This window comes from Dama dama, chromosome 14 (genome assembly GCF_033118175.1).
Source record: "Dama dama isolate Ldn47 chromosome 14, ASM3311817v1, whole genome shotgun sequence".
Taxonomy (NCBI): domain Eukaryota; kingdom Metazoa; phylum Chordata; class Mammalia; order Artiodactyla; family Cervidae; genus Dama; species Dama dama.
In genome coordinates, this window is record NC_083694.1 from 51,184,257 (window position 1) to 51,202,284 (window position 18,028).

General features: G+C 42.9%; 1 protein-coding gene across 1 annotated transcript; it reads left to right on the forward strand.

The window, feature by feature from the left end:
• Positions 1-8,583: 8,583 nt before the first annotated feature.
• Positions 8,584-11,351, forward strand: LOC133068862 (PRAME family member 8-like). Its single transcript, XM_061159795.1, has 4 exons — positions 8,584-8,870; positions 9,227-9,380; positions 9,561-9,799; positions 10,799-11,351. Exons 1-4 carry the CDS (start codon positions 8,584-8,586, stop codon positions 11,349-11,351), a joined length of 1,233 nt encoding a protein of 410 aa, XP_061015778.1.
• The last annotated feature ends 6,677 nt before the right edge of the window (positions 11,352-18,028 follow it).

Genomic DNA, 18,028 nt, shown 5'->3' on the forward strand with positions numbered 1-18,028 from the left:
GTGGCTGCAGATACACTCCCAGTTTTAAAGAGGACAGTCTTTGAAGTCTTGGAGTCACGGTCTGTGTTGTATTGTTCCTGCCCCTCTTCCAAATCTTCCCAGTTCATGCAGTGGTAAGGAACCTGCCTGCCAATACAGGAGACCCAAGAGACTTGGGTTTGATCCCTAAGTCATGAAATTCCCCTAGAAGAGGAAATGGCAACTTGCTCCAGTATTGTTGCTTGGAAAATTGATGGACAGAGGAGCCTGTTGGGCTATACCCCTCAGGCATGACTGAACATGCATGCACGCACCCACTTCCTTCAAATCTATAGGTTCCTTTCTTTACCAGCCCACAAATAAAGAAGTGTCAAACAAGGAGTATCATGAGTTTGCAGAAGACAGGCTTGAATATCAGGAGAAACTGGAGGGACCTGCATTACCTCCATTTCACACAAGAGAAAACTTAGACCCAGAGATATAACATGACTCCAAGTTCTCAAAACATGTTACAGACCCTCAATGAGTAATGTTCATTGAATGAATGACTGATGGGAGAATAGGAAAGAGAGAAAGTTTGGGGTGAAGACACAGTGACAGCTGAGATGAAGTCAGCTGGCCTCCTCACACCTCCTGCACCATCCATTCATCCCACAAACATCTACTGAGCCATGGTCAAGCCAGACTCTGGCCTTCAGTCCAGAAGGAAAGGGATGTTAAGCAAATACTGATGTGAGAGTGTGATGTCAGGGGGGCAGGCTTACAGAAGTGGGTACTTTGTAGGTCAGTGGGTCCTAAGGGAGTTCCCTGGGGGTGTGCTGAAGTGAAGGGGCAGGTGATAGCAGCAATGGGGTTATGAGGACATGACCTAATCAGGGACAGCTTCCTTGAAGAGGAAACATTTATGCTGAGACTAGAATGCTGAGAGGGACCATCTAGGTGCAGGGACATTTGGGAGGGAGGACTGGGTGATGCAGACTGTAGAAATGGCATGTGCTGGCACAGTTGGGAAGGAGCTTCAGAGGTTTGCTGAAGTCCCAGAAAGATGGTGTATTAAGTCCAACTGCAGCTGTAACAAAAAACAAAAGCTCCAGTGTCTTAAAGCAACACAGGTTTATTTCATTAGAGCTCTAGAAATGAGAAGTCCATAGGACATTCTGTGCTCCCTCTGGAGGCTCTAGGAGCTAGTTGTTTCCTTGTCTTCCAGGAAGCACCTGCATTCCTTGGCTCCTGACCTCTTCCTCCATTTCCAAAGCTAGCAGTATAGCATCTTCTTTCCTTCCTGTCTCCCTCTCTGTAAGGACCCTGTGATTACATATGGCTCACTGGATAATCAGCCTCACCTCCATATCTCAAAAAAGTTCATCACAACTGCAAAGTTCCCCCTGAATGTAAATGATCTAATTCACATATTCCAGGGATAAGGATATGCATATTTAGGGGATAGGCATGATCAATCTGCATCCTGGAACCAGGCAGGAGTCCTCTGGCTTAGTACCTGTTCCATCACTTAGACCTCAACCCATCTATTCCTTTCTGGGCAGTTGAGAAGGTGGAGGACAATGGTTGGGGGTTGAGGTGGGACTGAATGGATCCCAGTGCTCTATGAACTTATAGACACACACATACACACACACACACACACGCACACACACACACACACACACAGTCTAACACTGACTGTTAACCCTGCACTAACTGGAAGTATGTGAGTCAGATTACTAAGCGTTCAAACATAAGACTAAAAGTTTGCTGCCAGGTTAACAATTGGGCTGCCTGACAAATAGCTCTAAAAGAGTAGAAATGAGGGTGGAGCTGAGCCAGAGGGGACCTTCATCCTACATTCCTGTTTCCCCTGGACTCTCAAAGCGAGGAAGCTCAGTCTCTTTGGCAGATGTGGTAGGGATTAGGGGAAGTGCTTATTCAAGCACTGATATTGGTCTCACCCTCTGAGTTTCTGGATCAGTAGGTTTGGTGTGGGGCTCAAAAGTCACTTTTTAAAAAGTTCTCAGGGCTTCCCTGATGGCCCAATGGTTAAGAACCTGCCTTACAATGCAGGGGACACTAATTTGACCCCTGGTCTGAGAAGGTCCCACCTTTCATTGATTATTACTGAGCCAGTGATCTAGAGCCAATGAATTCTACAACATGAGTTGTTGTAGAAGCCACAACAGCTGAAGTCAGATTGCTTAGAGCTTGTACTCCACGCAAGGAATGCCACCGCAGAAATAGCAGGCACGTAAAAAACTAGAGTGTAGCCCCACTCTCTGCAGCTAGAAAAAGCCCGAGAGCAGCAGTGAAGACCCACCACAGCCAAAAATAAAATAAATGGTAAAATAAATCTTTAAAAATAAAATTTTATAAAGTTCTTAATTGATGTTGATGCTGCTGGTTGGGGGACAAGACACTGAGAGCCACTGTAGCAGGTGGAGCTACTCCATTGTTATTTTATCTGTACAGTTTTTGGAATAATAGATTCTTCAAAGAAAACAATATGGAGAAAATCTAAATTTCATGCTCCTTCAAACTTCCTCCTGGAAGTGAAATGCCTGTGACTCCAGGATTTTATTACAAAGCTCAAAGTAGGTAGAACACTGCTGGCACAGTGCAGTATTTAAGAGCATCAACAAAAAGAACTTCCAGTTCTATGACTTAGAGGCTGTGTGCCTTGGAAGAAGTTACTGCCGCTCTCTGAATCTCTCTCTTCTCTACTGAATGGGTACCATCCTGGACTCAGATAAAAACACTAAGCCCAGAGTTTGGTGCAGAATAAATCCTCCATAAATGGCAGGGCTATCTGACATTCAAAGACCACAAGCCTTGAAATAGCCAAGGCCACAGGGACAACCAGAACCTGAGGCAGAGTCTCACATGCCAGCCATCCCCTCTTCCAAACTGTGTTGTTTTGATTCTAGAAACAAGTACCTTAAGAGAAAACCCAGGGAACCAAGTTCAGCTCATTGACTGGGACAAGCCTGGTGGCCAACTGGACAATTACCTATAGTTGGCTATGGCTCAGGCTCCCAGGTGGTCCAGTGGTAAAGAATCTGCCTGCAATGCAAAAGACCCAAGAGGCAGAGGTTCCATCCCTGGGTTTGGAAGACCCCTGGAGTAGGAAATGGCAACCTTCTCCAGTGTTCTTGCCTGAAAAATTCCATGGACAAGGAGCCTAGCAGGTTACAGTCCATGGAGTGGCAAACATGCACACATGCACCTATATGACTTAGACTCAGGATTTCTCTGATTTGCACTAATCTAGGGAGCAGATGTGAAAGAAAATCTAAATCAGACTTCTCCATCCAGCAACTTTCTATTCTTTCTTAGAAACCATCTGTGCGTACAGGTGTAGGTATACAGATGCTAGGATAAGTCATGCTTAAATGGAAAGACTAAGCCTTGTTGACCTACAAACCATTTGGAGCTTACTCCAAGGTCCCAGTTCTGGCCAGACATTACCTTGCTCACAGCTCAATTCAGAGTCTGGATTTCAGGATCTTTGTTTGAGATAGAGATTGTTTCTGAGGGTCCTGTGACACAGTAGCTACCCTGGGTGATTCCTGAGCCTGACTTTCCTGCTGGGTCATGTTTTCCTGGACTTGGACTCCCACAGCCACTGGAGAAGAAGCTTGGCTGCATGCTGTTTCTGAAACCCAAGCCCCCAACTCCCACTTGGAGGTCTTCTCACCCATCGCTCACTACAGAGAACAGTTTTCTTCTCTCTCTGGTATAAACCTCCAGTCTCAGGTCAAACTGCCTGGCATCTTCCTGCAAGAGACAGAAATCTCATATCCCCAGGGCCAGGTGGTGGGTGAGTGAAGGACCATAGGTGGAGGCCAGGAGACCTGGAGGGCAAGGGAGCCCACATCAGAGAAGCTGTTTCTGAGTTAATGCTGAGTGATGCCCTTTAAAAAGGTGCATCAGTGATGCTACATGTTTCTTTTACTATTTTTTTTCCCAAAGGACATTAGGGAATAAATTTTGAAATAAAATCTGATTTTCCTCTTTCTGAATTACTTCATTCTGTATGACAGACTCTAGTTCCATCCATATCTATGCATGTGGTACTATTTTCTTCCTTTTTTAAGGCTGAGCAACATTCTGTCATATATATGTCACATCTTCTTTAACCTCTTCTCCGTTGATAGGCATTTAGTTTACTTCTACGTCCTGGTTATTGTAAATAGCACTGCAATGAACAATGGGATGCATGTATCTTTTGGAATTATGGTTTTCCTTGGGGATATGTCCAGGAGCAAAATATATATGGAATCTAGAAAAAATAGTACAAATGGACTTACTTGTAAAGCAGAAATAGAGACATAGATGTAGATAGCAAACATATGGACAACAAGGAAGACAATGGGAGGGATAAATTGAGGGACTGGGATTGACATGGACACACTACTATGTATAAGGTAGATAACTAATGAGAACCTACTGTATAACACAGGGGATAAAAAAAATATACAGTCTGTTTGTGGGATGTGTGTTAATTAACCTTAAAAATTCAACCAATGGATTGTAGCACAACAGACTTCCCTGTCCTTTGCCATCTCTTGGAGTTTGCTCAAACTCATGTCCATTGATTCAGTGATGCCATCCAACCATCTCATTCTCTGTCGCCCCCTTCTCCTCCTGCCCTCCATCTTTCCTAGCATCAGGGTCTTTTCCAATGAATCAGGTCTTCATATCAGCTGGCCAAAATATTGGAGCTTCAGTCATCTTCTCGCTCTATTGAATGATTACCATGTAATCTGTAACTCAGAAAAAAGCACTGAGCCTACAACTTGGTGCAGAATAAACCCTCTGTAAATTACAGGGCCACAAGCATAATCAAGACAATATCTAAGGCCACATCTGATGAAGAGCTTCACATGCCAGCCGTTTCCTCTGCCAAGTTGTGATGCTTAGATTATGGAAGCCAACACTTTAAAAGCAAGCCTGGGTGTCTCTGCCTGGAGTTCAGCCTATTGGCTGGGAAAAGTCTGTCTTCTGATGGCCAATTTGACAATTCTTTAACATTGGCTTTGGCTTCAGGATCAGGGTTTTTCTGATTGGCACTAACTTCAGGGAGCAGGAGTGAAAGAAATCTAAATCAGAATTCCCCATCCAATGACTTTCTCTTTATTCTTGGAAATCTTCTGGGGCCAGTTGGTGATTGTAGGTTTAGGGATGTTCAGAGAATTCATGCCTGAATTGGAAGGCTAAGCCCTGTTGACCTACAAACACTTTGAGGCTCACTGCCAGGTCCCATTAAATTTCTTGCAGCTCATTTCATGCCCTGGGCCTTGAGAGAGTTCTTTTTTTGAAAAATAGTTTTTGGGGTTCTTGTGACACTGTAGGTGCCTTGGATTGCTCATAAATCTGGATTTTAATGCTGGGTTTTGTTTATTCTTGATATGCACTCCCATAGCCACTGGAGGAAAAGCTTAGGTATATGTGGTTCCTGAGACCCAGGACTCCAACTCCCACCTGGGAGTTAACACCACCCCCCAGCCCCCATTTCCCACTGAAGTTGTGGGAGAACAGAATTCTTCTCTCCCTGGTGCAAATCCCCAGTCTCAGATCCAATTGTCTGGGATCTTCCTACAGGAGGCAGGAGCCCCACATCCTTCAGGGCCAGCTGGGGGGTTAGTGAAGGATGACAGGTGAGTAGGGAGACATGGAGGGCATGGAACCTCACATTAGTGCACTGCTTTTGAATGAATGCTGCGAGAAGGTCTTCAGGAAGGTAGGTTCAGTGTTGTTAAATTTTTCTTTAAATATCCTTCCTCCAAGGGACACTGGAACTGGAGAGTAAATTGTGATGTAAAATATGGTGTTCAGTCTCTGGTCACAAATTTTATTTAAAATCTTGTGTGTGATATATATGTGGCCACTCTGTAGCCTCTGGTTTGAGAAAACTGTTAAGCCTGGAACTCTAACCTGTCCCACAATGATCTTTATAATATCAGAGGAGAAAATGCATGACTTTGTTTTTCTAGACCTGAGACCTCCCTTGGTCTGTGGGCTTGGGTGGGGATGTTGTTGGGGCTGGAATTGCCTTTGCACCCCCACGATTCTGCCACACCAAATACAAAATTTAAATTTCATAAGAGACATTTACCATTAGCTCTTGAGTGAGTATATGTATGATTTTATATGAATAGGATTTTGTTTCAGGTGCTATTCAGTACTTGATATTTCTTTTTACTTAAGGCTGTCACTATTTCAAATCTAATGTGACCTAATAGGTTACTTATTTTATTTCTCCATACTTGCTCCTGCCTCATCCTTCCCAGTCTCAGGAAGACACAATCAAATTGTAGGGGATTCCATGGAGCCTCTTTTATCCTTCCATTTCAACCTCCTTGTAAGAGCAAGGTGCTTCTGATTCTGCCCCCAGAACATCCTCAAAGCTGTTCCAAGGACCACTTAAGTGCTGTCCCTCACCTCCTGCCTGGAGTAGCAAAGGGTCTCCTGCTGGTGTCCTGTTTCCTTGTTAACCATCCCAACATGGTCCAGCAGCAATCAGGTGAACTGGGAAATGGGCAGCAAGTCATGTCTTTACCCTACTCATAAAATAAGTATCAACGTAAGTCAAGTATTATCAATTAATATCAATAATTACTTAGAAAAGGGGCCAATGTGGTTATAGTTCTGCTCCATGAGTCCAGAGAATATGCCTGGGGTTAATTGCCATCTCAGGTGCATCCTCTGTGGAAAGAACTGCAAAGACAATGTGTACCGGTAGCAGCTGCTACGTTGGGGACAAGGTTAGATGGGACTGATCCATGCTTATTTCACTCCTCACCCTAAGTTCGCACAGAGTCGACACTGACCACCTTCACTGCTCTTAGACATGAAAATGTACTCCTTCACAGAACTAACTAGTCACGTCTCCCTCTGCTCATGTTTTCAGATTTAGTCTTTGCAAGTCAGTTTGCTGTCCTGGTCTCAACATTTTAGGAGGAAAACCCTCAAAGAAGACTGTCTCCTAGGCCACACCTGTTTATTTTATAAATATCACCCAAAGAAAAGCCTTTAATGTCTGTCTTCCTCCAGATAAAAAATAAAAAACATCCATGAGGCTGTTTAAGTCATTCACAGGGTCCCTTTAGGAATGGCCACTGCCACACTGCCCAGCAAGCACCCTTAGTACTCACTAGGATTTTGACCAGATATCCTTTAGAAGACTCAGGACTTAAGCCTGAATAGTCAACTGCATCTCCAATTGCACATTTCTTGCTCTCTGATTACACTCACAATCTCTGTGCTTCCCATATAATCCTTAAGAGATAACTTGGAAGCAAAAGGAGTTAATTTGGTTTCCTTTGGAAATGACACCCCTACCTTTATGAAGCTGTTTAATTTTGATATTTAATAAATTTATTTGGCCAAAGATCTCCCAACAATGATGTATTCAGGACACTGCTTTTGGTTTTGTTTTTTGTATGATGTCAGGAACTCATAACCTTTCTCCTACTCAGAAATACAACTGTCCATTTTAGCAAAACTCAATCCAATTTTATGGTGTGAATCAAGGAATAAGTCCTGGATTCCTCACCCCCCACCAAACCCCATTCTTTCTCTTTCAAGAACAGAGTCTGACTCAATCAATTCACCAGGAGATTAACAGTAACCCAATCAGGATTAACCTGATGGACACTCTGGAATCTAATCAGGTAGTGCCTTGTGATTGAAAGTTAGCAGTTAGAAGGAGGGCAGATGTGGTTAGAAAGTTCTATAAAAGCTTGAAGCACCAGAGAAGAGACACAGAAGCTTTTCACTCTAGAGTCAATGCCTGTGTTCTCCACAAGGTTCGATCTGAGCAGCCCCACAACTACATCAGATCTGGTAAGTTACCAACTTCAGGGAAGATATTCTGCCAATGCCAACAGGTATGCAAGATGGTATGCAGTCTGACATGACAGGAAGAGTTTTCCTCTTTCTTTTCTTTTGGTTAACAAATTTTAGGCTTTCTTTTTGGCTCAAAGTGTAGCTTTGCCTTCATCCTAAACATTTTGATTTTGGCTTTGGTTTATATCAATTACATGTCTTATCAAGCAGTTTTTCTGGAAAATAAAAGACATCTAACTGCTTGAAATGTTATTTCTTGACATTAAAGTTTTAATCTATGTACAAATGGCATTTCTTTTAAGGTATCTCCTGTGGGAACTGAGGATGGAAGTTCAAGTTCCACATGACCTTCTATCCCCTTAATTTGGGCCCTGTGTGATTCTTTACGTTTTCACCTTTGAAAAAGGGAGTCAGCTTGTTCAATCTCCTGATACAAATGCACAACAGGGAAACACATTAAGCAAAGCAGTGGAAGGAAATGAATGAGCTACTGGTTGCCTTTCTTCATTCTTCATACTGGAGAGATTCTTGCTCTAGTGCCAGGAGGGGCAGACCTATGGCTTAGTGCCTACCAAATCCAGACTGGAAGCCAGACAAACTGAGTTTCTTCCATTCTGGTTCATCATTTCCAAGGTAATGACTTTGGCTCTGATTTGATTTCCCTGAGGGATGGGGAGAGAGACCACCCTTATGGGTATGATTGACCTGAGAAGAATGCTTTGTTCTCTTATGTTTTCACAGGATTCCATTCAAAGAAGAGTCATGATGAGTGCTTACAACCCACCCAGACTTGTGACTTTGGCAGCAATGAGCCTAGTGAGAGATGAGGCCTTGGCCATCTCCTCTTTGGAGTATCTGCCCATGGAGCTCTACCCACCACTATTCATGGCCGCCTTCTCTGGCAGACACAGTGAGACCCTGAAGGCCATGGTGCAAGCTTGGCCCTTTGCCCGCCTGCCTCTAGGAGGCCTGATGCAGAAGCCTCACCAAGGAACCATACAAGCAGTGCTGGGTGGTCTTGATGTCCTGTTGGCCCAGAAGGTTCACCCCAGGTGAGTCCAAACCAGGTAGCTTGGTAGGATCTTGGGTGTCCTAGAAGACACTGCTGGTGTCAGGGACAGTGAATGACCAAGGGGTGGACCAGAGACTTCTGAAAAAGCTCAGAAACTTTGAGCATTGCTGAGATCACATTGGGAAATACCTTACAAAAGTATAATGAGAAGGATGGAAGAGGAAAAGGAGCTGGAGGAAAGTGAGCAAGAGAGGAAAGAAAAAAGACAGAAGGTGATATCAGGAATGTGAAGCAAAAGCACAGATGGGAAGTTAGAATGTTGCCTAAATTCTGAGGCTGTAGTTTCATGTAGTGTATATTTTAAAGAATCTCACCCGATCTTCTGTTTCCCCACAGGAGATGCAAACTGCAGGTGCTGGACTTGAGAAATACTGGCCAGGACTTCTGGAACATATGGTCTGGAGACATGGACCATGTGTCTGCAACCTCACTTATGGCACCAGTGGCTAAGGACATGTCAAGGACAAAGCACCCATTGACTCCCTTGGTGGTATACATAGAACTTTGTCTCAAGACAAAGACCTCGATCAAATTCCTCACCTACCTTCTCAGGTGGGTGGAGCAATGGAAAGGCTCCATACACCTGTGCTGTAAGAAGATAAAAATTATTTCAAGGTCCAAGGAAAATATTAAGAAAATTCTCAGTATGGTGAAGCTGAACTGTGTACAGGAGGTAGAATTGAGTCTCACCCAGGAGCTGTCCACCCTGGCCAAGTTTGCTTCTCTCCTGGGCAAGATGAGAAATGTTCAGAGACTCCTTCTCTCCCCGATTCATGGGTCTGTTGCTGAGGAACAGGACCATCAGGCTCTTGTGCAATTTACCTCTCAGATCCTCAGGCTGCAGTACCTCCAGGATCTCCGTATGGAAGGTCCAGCTTTCCTCGAAGGCCGCCTGAACCAAATGCTCAGGTAGGGGATGAGCTCTGGTTGAGTAACAGTGAACACAATAGTGAAATATCAAATGCACTGTCTCATTTGCTGCTCTACTGTGACCTGTGGTAACACATAAGCGGAGCAATCAAGGTGTGAGAAAACCAGTATAGAAGCTCTGGAAAGGGACGTCAGGTTAGGAATCTATGAATTAAGGGGGCATAAATATAATGCAGACATTTATGTGATTTCTTCTTTGGGAAGAGATATCTCGGATGACTTAGGTAAACAGGTTAGTGAAGGTGTCATTGACAAGGAAAAACCACATCAGACCTTAGCATTTCTAAAAATAAACTCTGTGGTCACTAATTCGTGACCACTGTAAGCCTGTCAAAGTCCCAGCCCTTAAAGGTGGTCTTGTGTTGCATATAAGGTAATATTCTGAAAGTGCATGATTCTGAAGTTAATGGTAACGAAGCAGAAGCAAAAGGAGAGAGAACAATGATAGAAGGTTTGTAGATGATGCCTGGTTGGAAGTTGCTGAAGTTTGGCAGCCCCAGGGCAATCTATGGGGTCTTATTGTTTCTACATGTCTTCCAAGTGCTTGACCTGGCCAGAGATACAGGGATCTGGAGCCCAAGCATTGACTGAAGGGATCTGAATTAAAAGCATATTTATCTCATCTCCCAGTACTAAAATTAAGTGATGTCCACACTTGATGATGACTGTCTCAGGCTCTCCTTTGAGCATTTCTAGTGCATCCATTATCTTCATTCATGCTCCTAAGGAAGTGGAGTATGTTGTACTCTGCTTGGCATATGAGGAAAAGGAGTTTTCAAGATTCTTTGAGCTTGATCCAGTCACAAAGTGAAATGGCAGGACTTAGGTAAAATGAGACTGGACATTCTGGGTATTGAGTTTTATCAGATGGTAATAACAAATTTGGCTTCAGGCCAATCATTTACCTCTCAAGTGGAGATCACTTATCACTCTGGTTTTCCATATCTAATTGCTAGTTTTTCTTTTTTTTCCCTCCAGATGTCTGAAGACCTCCTTGTACAACATCTCAATAACCAACTGCCTGCTTACAGAATCAGACTTGATTCATCTGTCCCAGTGTAGGAACATCTGTCAGCTAAAGGGCCTAAATCTGAACGGTGTTACCTTGACCAACTTTCGTCCTGAGCTCCTCCAAGTTCTGCTGGAGAAAGTTGCAGGCACTCTTGAAGAGCTGGACTTAAACCTGTGTGGGATCATGGACTCCCACCTTATGGCCATCCTTCCTGTCCTGAGCAGCTGCTCCCAACTCAGGGTCCTCAGCATATGTGGGAACCTCATCTCCATGGCTGTCCTGGAGCGTCTCCTGCGTCATACTGATGGGTTGTCTGATTTAAGTCTAGAGCTTTATCCTGCCCCTCGGGAGAGTTACAGTTCTCTGGGTATTCTTCACCAGGAGAGACTTGCCCAGCTAAAAGCTGAGCTTTGGGAGATCCTTACAGACTTAGGACGTCCCAGGAAGATTTGGGTTAGCCCCAGCCCCTGTCCTCACTGTGGTGATGACATGTGTAATCACTTGAGTCCCAATGCGTAATACTGCAATACCCTGCCTACTGCTGCTGCTAAGTCGCTTCAGTCATGTCTGACTCTGTGTGACCCCACAGACAGCAGCCCACCTGGCTCCTCTGTCCCTGGGGTTCTCCAGGAAAGAATACTGGAATGGGTGGCCATTTCCTTTTCCAAATACCCTACCTAGGTGGTTCCTTCTATCATAAACATTCTTCTGGATACTTGGAAACTGAAATCTAAGACATAGGTCCATTATGAAGGGAAAATGCACCCCTGGTTTCTGATATCTGCTCAGTGTGATTGAGAGAAGTAAATGTGATCCAGCAAGAGTGCATGATTCTAGAAGGATGTGTTGATTTGGGTAGTTGCTGGGGACTTTTAGAGACATGTTTATAAAGTCAAATATGAACTTGAATGTCTGGATGATTCAGTTTGAGTTATTTCTGTATGCAAAGTTGTACAAATGATCAGAAATAAAGAGACCTTCATTGTAAATGAAAAAATGTTGTCCATGATATTATCATGCTTTCTGTGTTTACATCTCCAGAATCTCCAGTTACTGATGCAAGTGAAAAGCGCTCCATAGACTATGATCTGAAATTCCATCATTCCCTTATTAGTTTTTTCCTTTTGATTTCCTTACTTTCTTCTACTGGTTAATACAAGCAACAAAGGAAACATACTCAATGTCCTCAACAACACACCCCAGTTGGAAACAAGATGGCAGAGGAGTAGGTGGAAGTGGAGTACATCTCTGTACATCAGGAATATACCTTCAGACACAGAAGTGCTTGCAGAACTCCAGCTGAGAGTAGGCAGGAGTACCTGACCACTGGAAAAGAATATATAGAACCACACAAAATTCAGTAGGATGAAGGAACTAGGGGGAAAAACCAGAGTGTTAGTAGGACTGGACCTGCCCTCGATGGGTGGGGGAACTAAAACAGGGGTCTGATCCCCTCATTGCGGCAATTGTCTTGATCAGAGAAGAAACATTTGAGGCCGAGAGTGAAGAAGCTGATCTTTGACAGCCTAAATCAAATGAGAATCAGGCAATCCTTGCCACAGCCCTATTTACCCCAGACAGGGATGCAGGTCACCTAGAAGGTGAAATAGCTAGGAGCTGGAGTTTAGGGATTGTGGAACAATCCCAGGGCAAGGGCTGCTGTTGACTGCTGGGAGACTGACCAAGGGGATGTGAGGGAGGAGATTGTGGTGAGAAATGCCTATGGAGGAAAGCCAGGCAGCCACGGAAACAAGACAATACTGCTGAGTCATGCATAGGAGGTGGGGCCATCACCATAGCCTCTCTCTCCCCACCTGTCAGCATTGGCAGTTGAACAATAGAAAGGCTGCACATCAAGCACCTGATGCATGGAACAACACAGTAGGACCCCACCCAGGGTGCCTGATGCAACGAACAACAGGGTGGGACCCCAGCCAGGGTGGCCAATTTATGTGCCTGAGGAGCTGAACAGCAGAGAAGGACCCCAGGCAAGGGAACCCTCTAAGTGCCTGAACCAGTGGAGCAATGGAGAAAGACTAGCCAAAGAGGCCTGATCGCCAGCTGCCAGAGGCTCCAAAAGACTCTGTTAGGGCCATAACTCCTGCAGCTGAGGCAGTCCGTGTCCCTGCACACTTGGCGCCGCCAGGGTTCCCATGACCCAAGTAGCTGTGCCACCTTCAGGCTCAGCCCTCACTGGGGCAGAGCTGCCATAGGCAAGAAAAGTCTTGCTTCTATGCATGTGGGGTTGCTTCTGTCATGTCCAACTCTTTGTGATCCTGTGGACTGTGGCTTGCCAGGCTTCTCGGTCAGTGGGGTTCTCCAGGAAAGAATACTGGAGTGGGTTGCCTTACACTTCTAGAGCACTATTTTTCCTGCTTCTCTAGCCACCACCTCCCCTGAGTACCTGGTGCTGCCAGGGCCCCTGCGACCCAAGCACCTGCACCACTTCCACACTTGATACTCACTGAGGCAGACCCAAGTCCTCCAGGACAGCCCCAGGAGCAAACCCCAGTGGATGACCCACATACAGAGGTGAAGGTGAAACCACAATTGAAACCCATGGGCAGTGTGGATAAGGAAGAGGACCCAAAACCTTCCCACCAGCTGTACAAGCTGCAGGTTAAATCCACACGCTCAACTAGGCAGACTCTGTCTATGGAATATATAAAAGGACATTGAGAGCTCCCACAAAAGAAAACACACTTGTTCTGACAGCTGTGGACAGTGGAGGCAAGAACACACAGGATTAGGACCAGATCAGAGTTTGAGCTGGCGCCACAGCATGTTCAGAGACCAGTACAGTGTTGGAGGGCATCCTAGGGAGGCAAGGTAGACTGTAACGCCCAGCGAGGGAAAGGACACTGACAGCAAAAGCTCAAGAAAAGCATTTATTAATCTTATATTTTGACTTTTTCTGCAGTTTCTTCTGATTTTTTTTCCTTTTTCCTCCCTCTGTTGTAGTTGTTGGTTTTATTAGCACTATGAAACCTATTTAAGCTTTTGAGATTTTTTAAATCATATTTTTTGGTTCTGTTATAAACTTCTGCCTCTATGTTGCCCTTTTGCAGTTCTATAAAGTTTTCCTTTTGTACTTTTTTCCATTTTTTTAATTTAAATTTTTAAACTTTTCCAGCTTATTATTTTTCTACATTTATTCCTTTGTTTGCTTTTCCTACTGTTCTTTTCCTCTTGCAGTTAATCTTTATATATATATATATATATATATATATAAATCTTCTTTATCTACCTCTATTTAACTTTACGTTTCTATTCTTTCTTTCTTTTCTTTCTTTTTCTCACCATATTTGTTCACTTTGCTTTCATTATTTTTTTATTTCCAATTTGGTACCTCGCTTTAGTTTTGTTTTCCAGCTTGTGCCTTAGTTAGTTTTGTTCTTAATTGATGGATATCATTTTTGGTTTCCTTTGTTCACTGGGTCAATCTATTGTACTTTATTTTTATTGGACTATTTGATTCTGCTTATGGGTGTATGTGTTTTGTGTATGTTGTTTTAATTATTATTTGCCTGATTTTGTAATTGCTATTTGTCTGGGATTTGTCTTTGGTTTCTCATTTTGGGGTATTTATTTTAAACCCATTTAATGTCATAACAAACCACCTGTGAAATCTCCATTCCTGGCCAGAGATCAAGCCCCAAGCCTTTGAAGTGGGAGTGCTGACTCCAAGACCCTAGACTACCAAAGAAATCTTAACCCTAGGGAGTATCAAAGAGTGAGAACTCCCACAAATGCAAACACTTGTATATAAGACTGAGCATCACCCAACTACCAGCAGCACCCTGTGCAGGCCACCTCATCCAAACAACAAATAAGACAAAAATACAAACCCAATCATCAGCAGACAGGATTACCAGCTCACTCAGCCCTGTCCATCAGAGGGAAAAATAAAACTCACCTCCTCCCACTAGAATGTAAGCACAAAGTTATACCTTACATGCAGCTCACACAAACCACTGGACCAATCCTAAGAGGGCAGAAACCAAAAGAAAGAAAGAGTTCAGCCTTGAAACCTGGGAAAAGGAGACCTCAGACACAATAAGTTAAAAAAAAAAAAAATAATGAAAAGGCACAGAAATACTGCACAAATGAAGGAACAAACTAGAAACACACAAGTCCAAATAAAGGAAGAGGAAATAGGCAAACTACCTGAAAAAGAATTCAGAATAATGATAGAAAGATGATCCAAAATCTTGAAAATAAAATGAAGGAATTGCAAGAATCAATTAACAAAGACTTAGAAGAATTAAAGGATAAACATGAAGAAACAAAGAACACAATTACTGAAATTAAAAATACTCTAGAAGGAATCAAGAGCAGAATATCTGAAGCAGAAGAATGGATTAGTGATTGGGAAGATAAAATGATGTGGAAATAACTGCTGAAGAGCAGAATAAAGTAAAAAGAATGAAAAGAACTGAGCATAATCTCAGAGATCTCTGGGACAGATTAAATGCACCAACATTTGAATTATAGGGGTCCCAGAAGAAGAAGAAGAAAAGAAAGGGTATGAAAGAATGTTTGAAGAGATTATAGTTGAGTTTGACCAAGCTCTGGGAGTTGGTGATGGACAGGGAAGCCTGGTGTGCTGCAGTCCATTGGATCACAAAGAGCTGGCCATGAATGAGTGACTGAACTGAACCGATAGTTGAAAATTTTCCCAACATTGAAAAGGAAATAGTCAATCAAGTCCAAGAGGTACAAAGAGTCCCATACAGGATAAACCCAAAGAGAAACACACCAAGGCAAATACTAATCAAACTAACAAAGATTAAACACAAAGAAAGACTATTAAAAGCAGCAAGGGAAACCCCATACGTTTAACAGCTTATCTTTCAGCAGAAACTCTGCAGGCCAGAAGGGAATGGCAGGATACATGTAAAGTACTGAAAGGGAAAAATGTACAGTGAAGATAACTCTACCCAGCAAGGATCTCATTCAAAACTGGTGGAGAAATCAAAAGCTTTACAGAGAAGCAAAAATTAAGAGAATTCAGTTCCATCAAACCAGCTTTACAACAAATATTAAAGGGACTTATATACTCAGGAAAAGAGAGGAAAAAGATATACAAAAACAAACCCCAAACAATTAAGAAAATGGTAATAGGAACATATGTATCATGCAGTCAATCAGTTTAGTCACTCAGTCGTGTCCGACTCTTTACAACCCCATGGACTGAAGCATGCCAACCTTCTCTGTCCATCACCAACCCCTGGAGCTTGCTAAAACTCATGTCCATCTAGTCGATGGTGACATCCAACCATCTCTTCCTCGGTCATCCCCTTCTCCTCCTGCTTTCAATCTTTCCCAGCACCAGGGTCTTTTCCAGTAAGTCAGTTCTTCACATCAGGGGGTCAAAGTATTGAAATTTCAGCTTCAGCATCAGTCCTTCCAATGAATAACCAGGACTGATTTCCTTTAGGATTGACTGGTTGGATCTCCTTGCAGTCCAAGGGACTCTCAAGAGTCTTCTCCAACACCACAGGTCAAAAGCATCAATTCTTCACTGCTCAGTTTTCTTCATAGTCCAACTTTCACATCCAAACGTGACTACTGGAAAAACCATAGCTTTGACTAGATGGACCTTTGTCAGCAAAGTAATGTCTCTGCTTTTTAATATGCCGTCTAGTTTAGTCATAGCTTTTCTTCCAAAGAGTGTCTTTTAATTTCATGGCTGCAGTCACCATCTTCAGTTATTTTGAAGCCCCCCCAAAAATAAAGTTTGTCACTGTTTCCAATGTTTCCCCATCTATTTGCCATGAAGTGATGGGATGGGATGCCATGATCTTCATCTTTTAAATGTTGAACCAATTTTTTCACTCTCCTCTTTCACCTTCATCAAGAGGCTCTTCAGTTCTTCTTTGCTTTCTGCCATTAGGGTGGCGTCATCTACATATCTGAGGTTGTTGATATTTCTCCTGGCAATCTTGATTCCAGCTTGTGTTTCATCCAGCCTGGCATTTTGCATGATGTACTCTGCATCAAAGTTAAATAAGCAGGGTGACAATATACAGCCTTAACATACTTCTTGTCCAATCTGGAACCAGTCTATTGTTCCATGTCCAATCTAACTGTTGCTTCTTGACCAGCATACAGATTTCTCAGAAGGCAGGTAAGGTGGTATAATACTCCCATCTCTTTAAGAATTTTCCATAGTTTGTTGTTATCCACACAGTGAAAGTCTTTGGTGTAATCAATAAAGCAGAAATAGATGTTTTTCTGGAACTCTCTTGCTTTTTTGATGATCCAACGGATGTTGGCAATTTGATCTCTGGTTCCTCTGCCTTTTTAAAATCCAGCTTGAACATCTGGAAGCTCATGGTTCACATACTGCTGAAGCAGGGCTTGGAGAATTTTGAACATTATTTTGCTAGCATGTGAGATCTTTCTAAAGAGAAGATGAGCACATGTCCTTCTACTCTGCCAGCAGTAAATAAATAGATATACATCAATAATTATTTTAAATGCAAATGGATTAAAAGCTCCAAACAAAAGACACAGGCTGGCTGAATGGATACAAAAGCATGACCCATATATACGCTGTCTACAAGAAACCCACTTCAGATCTAAAGACACATATAGACTGAAAGTGAGAGGATTGAAAAATATATTGCATGCAAATGGGAATCAAAAGAAAGCTCGAGTAGCAATCCTCATATCAGACAAAATAGACCTTAAAATAAAGAATATTGCAAGAGATAAGGAAGGACACTACAGAATGATCAAGAGATCAATCCAACAGGAAGACATAACAATTGTAAATATCTACGCACCCAACATAGGAACACCTCAATACATAAGACAAACACTAACAGACATAAAAGGAGAATTTGACAGTAGCACAATAATAGTAGCAAATTTTAACACCCCACTTACACCAATGGACAGATCATCAAAACAGAAAATTAATAAGGAAACAAAAGTCTTAAGTGATATGTTACATGAGATAGCTCTCATTGATATCTTCAGGACATTACACCCAAATGCAGAAGAATACACCTTCTTCTCAAGTGCACATGGAACATTCTCCAGAATAGACCACATCTTGGGTCCCAAATCAAACCTCAGTAAATTTAAGAAAATTGAAATCGTATCAAGTATCTTTTCTGACCACAATGTTATGAGACTAGGTATCAATTATAAGAAAAAACTCTGAAAAGCACAAACACATGGAGAAT

Coding starts and splice junctions, on each gene's coding strand:
- LOC133068862 (XM_061159795.1), top strand. CDS start 8,584: ATGAGTGCTTACAACCCACCCAGACTTGTGACTTTGGCAGCAATGAGC. Junction 8,871..9,226: donor GCCCAGAAGGTTCACCCCAG/GTGAGTCCAAAC, acceptor GTTTCCCCACAG/GAGATGCAAACTGCAGGTGC. Junction 9,800..10,798: donor CGCCTGAACCAAATGCTCAG/GTAGGGGATGAG, acceptor TTTTCCCTCCAG/ATGTCTGAAGACCTCCTTGT.